Source organism: Sitodiplosis mosellana, unplaced genomic scaffold (assembly GCF_009176505.1).
Source record: "Sitodiplosis mosellana isolate CC-2019 unplaced genomic scaffold, AAFC_SMos_1.0 Smas_scaffold_1548, whole genome shotgun sequence".
Taxonomy (NCBI): domain Eukaryota; kingdom Metazoa; phylum Arthropoda; class Insecta; order Diptera; family Cecidomyiidae; genus Sitodiplosis; species Sitodiplosis mosellana.
In genome coordinates, this window is record NW_022596790.1 from 200 (window position 1) to 7068 (window position 6869).

General features: G+C 34.7%; 1 protein-coding gene across 1 annotated transcript; it reads right to left on the bottom strand.

Annotated features, from left to right (window-relative positions):
* Positions 1-227: 227 nt before the first annotated feature.
* LOC129571186 (synaptogyrin) lies at positions 228-6419 on the bottom strand. The gene is made up of 5 exons (XM_055450950.1): positions 5982-6419; positions 2513-2750; positions 1740-1879; positions 939-1116; positions 228-834 (listed from the first exon to the last, which is right to left on the bottom strand). Exons 1-5 carry the CDS (start codon positions 6081-6083, stop codon positions 803-805), a joined length of 690 nt encoding a protein of 229 aa, XP_055306925.1. The 5' UTR covers positions 6084-6419; the 3' UTR covers positions 228-802.
* Positions 6420-6869: the final 450 nt, after the last annotated feature.

The window sequence follows — 6869 nt, forward strand, 5'->3', positions numbered from 1 at the left end:
GCTTCAAACAAATTGAGGGGCTCGACTTGAGAGTGTGTATGTGACGCTCCAAAACAAAAATAAACATTGTGCGACATCAACAGGAGAAAACGGAAAACGGAAAGCCAAAAACAAAAAGAATCAAAATTGTTGAGTGTGTTCAGTTCCATTTTGAAACTTCCCAAATTCTGTATCATCGCCAATTCAATGAAACTGACCCAGTGTGTATCAAAAACGAAACAAAAAACTGTCGCTCTGTAAATCATTTGATTTTTCTGAGTTGTATATTATTGTGCTGCAATGACACAACAGTGGAAGTTACTTAATCAATACATTCCTTAAATAATCTACCACAAACCTTCATTTGTTTGTTTGTTTTGTGTGTGTTCTTGTTGTTGCTTTTAATTATTTGCTTTTAGTAATTCTGAAAATAATTTGTTTGGTTTTGTTTTGTTTTGTTCTGTGTGTGATGTTCTTTTGACTTGCGCTATATGTATGTTCATCAATTTCATTGCTGAATTGTTGTCTGTAGTTATAATTTGTTTGTTAAATTTTGTTCACTCTTAAAAATACGCTATTGTCACTATAACGTTGCTTCAAACTTCTCTTTCTTTTCCTTACCCGTTTCATTTGGCCACCAATTCTTCTTCTTCTTCTTCTTTTTTTCTTCTCCAGCACAATTGAGATATAATTTTGTGTTTGCTCTCCTTATCTTTTTTATGCTGCGTACTTTTCTCAAGTGTTGGATTTAATAAATTAAATGGTTTATCCATTCAAAATGGTTGTTGGTTTTATCAAAAAAAAGTTTTTAAGCTGATGGTGATTAATAGGTGGGAGCTTGATATTCGTTGCCGCCTATAATTAATTATTCAATGCGAAAGAAAAAAAATTTGACATTTTGTTTTTAGTTATTCAAAATGTATTTTCGGTTGAAAATTTTGTCAATTTAATTCAAATACCTCTTTGATGTTGTTGGCCAGCATTCGAAAATGGTGGCTCATTGTACTGATCGGTCTCATTTCCAATAGGATAGCTCGAATATTGGTTGGCAGTTGGATCAGATGCATCATACGTTGATGCAAATGCCACATCAGCTCCTTGCTGGAATCGTTTATAGGCAAAATATGCACATCCACTCTGTGACGGTGAAAGAAATTGCAACGTGTTTTGAGAATGGGGAATTTTAGAGTTAAAAGTTATGTAGAAACTTATTGGAAAATAGATGGAAAGTTTTAGATGGAGGTATAACCAAGTTTGGAGCAAGTTTTGATTGAAATCGAGCGTAGCCAATAACTTTTAAATTCTGATCTTTTTAATTAAGGCTAAAGTTTGGTCTTGGTTAAAAATTTAGAAATTAAAACAAGAAATATGAGGATGATGAGAGACCCCTCTTTCTCTTTATTGAAAAAAAGGAGTTGCTAAAAAGTATTAGTTTTTTTAGGAATCAACGACTGCTAGTGTCGAACGTAAATGCACGTAAATGCTGCATAATATTAAACGCACCCATTTATTCTTCATTGTTTTCCTATTAAGAATAGATGCGTTTAGTATTATGTGACTTGACACTAGCAGGACACTAGCAGGACACTAGCAGTCGTAGTTTGGAATGGTAGTCAAAGACTACTAGTCTCAAATGGAAAGTTATTTATTAAAAAAAAGGTCTCATGAAAATAGATGAATTCATCATGAAAGTAAAATTTCAAGAAAACAAAATGTCCCCTTAAAATATGAATGAATCAAAGAAAAACCATTATAATTACCCATGCTCCTATTAATAAGAAGAGGAAAAAGATTGTAGCTTTAACGTTGCCCTCACCGTAGCCTTGTGGTGGGGCTTCTGCATTTGACCATTCGCCCCATAGATACTTAAAACCAATTAGACATAAAAATGCCCACAATCCTTTGATTTTCCGTGAGAAAAAATTGCAATTGATCAGTTCAAGAAATGCACTTTTACATCGAGCATTCAAAGAGAGAAATAAGGTTTTAAAAATCACCAACAAGAAGTTGTAAACGAGCGAATTCCAACCAGGGTTGGACATTTCGCAAAACCCCGTATGAAATTTTCTCGTTTACAACTTCATGTTTGTGATCCTGACAACCTTATTTCGCTCAGTGTTTTATTGGTTAAAAATATTTTTATGAAAAAACTGATAATTTAAGTCGAATTAAAAAATTTATTCATGATTCACGATAGGTTTGAAACCAGTTTTTTTGTGAACAAATAAGATTCAAGTATTCTTATGTTTTTGTTTCCAGTTTGTTTCATTTGAAATAAAATAAAAAGGACTGTTCATGTTGAGCTGAAATTACGATTGAATTATTAAGAAATTGATTAAGTGGAATAAAAGAAGAGATTCAAACAACTGAAAAATACAGAAAGAATGGTATAAACTCGATGTTCAACAGACCATGTGATAATATCAAACAGAAGCGATTTTTCTATCGAAAAATGAAAGCAAACTGAATGGAATGAAAAATGAACTAAAGATAATTGAATGAAGAGAAAAAGACGAACAATGTTAATGCATACCTGAAAATCCTAAGTCACCCAATACATAGTGTTTCCTTGTTTTAACGGAGGACATTTGCTCGAAAAAGTATTCGCCAGCAATGAAACCCATGGATGCTAAGAAGCCAATCACACCAATCGTTACGCCATAATTGCATGCGGTTGGATTGTTGTTATACAAGCAGATATCTTTCTTTGTGGTTGGGTCAACGCGCCAGCCTTGTGACGATATGCAACCGAACACAATTATCGAGAACAACTAGACAAAAATACGGAGAAACACAACAAGAAACTATGTATTGAAAACAATAAACCGAATGCCAAGCACAAATTGTTTGTCGGTAAAACTTGTTGAATGAGACACGGCCAAGCGAGCGCTTCGCACAGCTATCACATTGCGGCACATTCATTTGAAACGAAGGTGGTTTTCATTCTCAAAAGAAAGCAAGAAAGAAAGATAGAGAAGGGGACATTAGTTTCGAGCAAGTCATTTGATACGATCGCATTTACCGCAATAACGGCTGATCCATTCAATAAATTCAGTCCAGCCAGCATTATTGCGCTTCATTCGGCCCTTTTTTCATTGAATCTACTACGTGTTTATGGAAGTATTGTGTGCCCATAAAATTATGTGTATTTCGTATTTCGTAGCGTGTGTGTATGCATTCACAATCAAATTGTCAAGAGTTCAATCAATGTAATCAAGTTAGTCACTTACATGTCCCATTCAAAAATTAAACTGAATTGTCGCATGAACGGTCAACAGTGGAAAACGATGATGAAATCAATGACATGATCGGATATATCGACAATTTTCGATCGAAATGACAAGCAGAATAATTGAACGGTATGTTTTAGGTGTGGCATCGATCATTCAATCCATCGTCACTGTTTTACATGAAATCCATCCCACTCTCTCTCTCTCTCTCTCTCTCTCTCTTTTTGTATCTCTTGGGACCATATTTTCTATATATAAAACTCGCGAATGCTACAGATAGAGCTGGTGTGTATTTTTAACCATCTAAAATATTCACAAATTTGGGCTTTGCCCGGATATGCATGTATGTAGGTTTCATCTAAAATTTATTTCATCATCATAGTCAAATTCATACAAAATGTATTCACATTATAGATTTACAGGCATTAACATACTAATGTTATTAATTATTAACATATTATTAACGGGGCGTTAATAACTCAAACATAACATATTATTAGATTAATTAGATTCTACGATATTATTAACATATTATCTTATTATTAATGAGATCGCCATTTTATTAAAAAGTTAATAAGATCCATCTTATTATTGATAAGATAATCTTATTAAAATATTAATAAGAAAATCGGATTTTATTAACCAATTTTCAAAAAAAAAATGCGAAGGAAAGTTTCATACTAAAAACATATCAAATATCGTCAGATGCATTTTTCTTCAATATTTCGTCGTTTGACGATATTTGATATGTTTTTAGTATGAAACTTTCCTTCGCATTTTTTTTTGAAAATTGGTTAATAAAATCCGATTTTCTTATTAATATTTTAATAAGATTATCTTATTAATAATAAGATGGATCTTATTAACTTTTTAATAAAATGGCGATCTTATTAATAATTAGATAATATGTTAATAATATCGTAGAATCTTATTAATCTAATAATATGTTATGTTTGAGTTATTAGAAATTTTCCGATATTTTGGTTATTAACATATTAATAAGATATCGAAAATGTAAATCTATAATTCACATGTTGAGGAAGTGCAGTTTATCGTCTTTCATTACAAATTCACGAGCTTCGAGGGGCCTATTTGTTATCGCCAGTCAGTACTGAGTCGCACAAATCCATACAAATTGACTCTCGAGTCCTACCACAGAAAGTACAGCGTATTCATAATTCGTCGATTTGTTTTTCGATGAAACATTGACTCGAAAATTCATATGAAAGACTCGTACAGTTGCCCACATTTTTGGTATTGACTCGTGAGACTCGCATGACACATTATGAAGAAATGCGATTTTTAATCAAGACATTTTATGGTTTCAGTCGAAGAAAATTTCGCTGCTCAACCACGGCATTGAAGTTAAGTCAAACATATCGACCGCTTCAGCATCGTAAATAAAAGCGTTTATTGTTTCAAATTAAAAGTGATTAAAACTTAGCCAATTCTCAGGATATATCGGGTGTGAATAAAGAAGAGAGACGGTGTAAATTGTTCATTTACGAGAAACGGGTTAACAAAATGAGTTTTTGCCTTAGCCCTAATTGGGCATGAGCCAGCAAAATCAAGAGTCGACCAAAAATAGCACATTTTCCAAACAGTGAATTGCTCATTCTCGTTCGCTCGTTCGTTGAGACGTTTTTTCTTGTGTCGTATTTATGTAACAAGTGTTGAAGGATTCACTTGTCATTGTGACGACGACAACGATGGCGATGAGCATGATATTTAATTGTACCATGTTGAGCACATAGAGAGGAAGGATACTTCAGATTTAAATCGAAATCGTTGTTTCCATTGGCATTTTCACAATTGTGTTGATAAGTTTTGAATGCAAATCGAAAGTGATATCGAAGGATGCAGATTTGCATGTGTGGATGAGCGCCAAATTTGAAGGGAGTACGGGAGAGCGAGATAAAGAGCTAGAGGGTGATTGAGTGTGTGTGTGTGAGTGTGTGTGTAATTGGAGAGAATAATATCGAGAGCGCACGATTTCATAACAGCAACGAAGGCGAACCAATACTTGAGAACAGGTCAATGCATTTGTACAAAACTGAGAGAGCGTAACCATAATCGAAACATGGCTTTTGTGTGTATTCTCTCGGCAAACACACTCCTCATACGCTCATCATTGAAGAAAAACCATGTCCTTTATCCAACTTTTTAGCACACATACACAAACATCGCACGTTCACTCGCTTACTCGCTCGTTTGCTCGTCCACCATCCCCACCATCCACCTTCTTTTTCGTCTCATACATACTCAAAATGAAAACGATTCGTCCGATTACATGCCGAAAAATCGATGAATGGAACTTCTTTTGCGCTCATCACACATCGCCATCGTATTCCATGTTAGCATTTTATGCGTACTTTCCTTTCCCGTTCTCATTCTCAACCCGTTTTATGTTCAGTTCATTTTTTGTTCGTTTTTTGCTTTCCTTCTACGTGTCAAAGGTACATACACACTGTGTCACGAGACTTTCTGTTCATTCTTTTTGTGTTGCTTCTCTTCCAAATTATCGATATTTTTTAATGACTGCTCGAATTCCGCTTTTTCTCTTCGTCCTTATCGATTTCTCTCTCTCTCTCTCTCTCTCTCTCTCTCTCTCTCTCTCTCTCTCTCTCTCTCTCTCTCTCTCTCTCTCTCTTTCTCTCTTCGCTTCAGTGGTGATTCGTTTTGTTGTTGCTGCTGCTACTGTTTCCGTTTGACAAACACAATGATGGAAAATCGGATTGTAGCAATCGGTCATATCAATGATGACACACTTACCCAGCAACATCCTCGAAGGATAACTTGTGGTCGCTGGACAAACGTAATCAAATCAAACGATGCTCCAGCCTTTCCGCCACCATAAGCCCCTCCAGTGTTCATTGTTGATTCACACTAAATGTGTTGTCGTTTTTCTACTCTCAAAGCACGGTCACAAAAGCAAAAAACGCAATATCGCGAGCTTATTCCGCCAAAAAAAAACAATTTATGGTTTAGCCGAAGAAAACACAATTTGCTGTCCGGTTCACCACTATAATTCACTCGCACCTTACAAATACTGATAAACGGTTTCTAATTTTTGCATACACTGTTTATTTTGGGGGGTGGGGTGGTAACATCGAACACGAACGTTTACGAAATTTTACGGCGTTGGAGATAATTTTGGATATGCTGCCGAAATGAAAAAAAAAAGAAAATTAAATTCGATTAGACGGAATGAAATTTCATTTGATAAGGAGCTTAGTACGGTCCCAAACACCCATTGTTTATTGTATAAAAGGAAATTTTAAGTCAAGAACGAAAAAAATGCCATGAAACCTAAGCAAATCCAGCCAATTCTGTTTTCTGGAATCAACTTTTGGACACCTACGAACTAACATACAACTTCAAACTATGTATGGTTCAAATTGTGTACAACTACAAAAAATGCACAAAATGAAAAAAATTCTAACCAAATAGATTAAATTCTAAGCAAAATACAGTCAATGACAGATAGCTGAGGATATATGCTGAGCATAGAAACTCAGTAAGCTGAGATTGGGACATTTTGACTTTATGACGTGTAGTCCATACAAATTTATGATGGCATGCATACAATTTCGTGCATTTCATCATGCATTTATATGGACTACACGTCATAAAGTCAAAATGTCCCAATCTCAGCTTACT

What these genes read in the sequence shown, in the direction of transcription:
- LOC129571186 (XM_055450950.1), bottom strand. Translation starts at nt 6,083, where the DNA reads ATGAACACTGGAGGGGCTTATGGTGGCGGAAAGGCTGGAGCATCGTTT. An exon ending in TCCTTCGAGGATGTTGCTGG is followed by an intron (nt 2,751 to 5,981) that starts GTAAGTGTGTCA and finishes ATTTTTGTCTAG; the next exon opens with TTGTTCTCGATAATTGTGTT. An exon ending in TCTTATTAATAGGAGCATGG is followed by an intron (nt 1,117 to 1,739) that starts GTAATTATAATG and finishes TCACCGTCACAG; the next exon opens with AGTGGATGTGCATATTTTGC.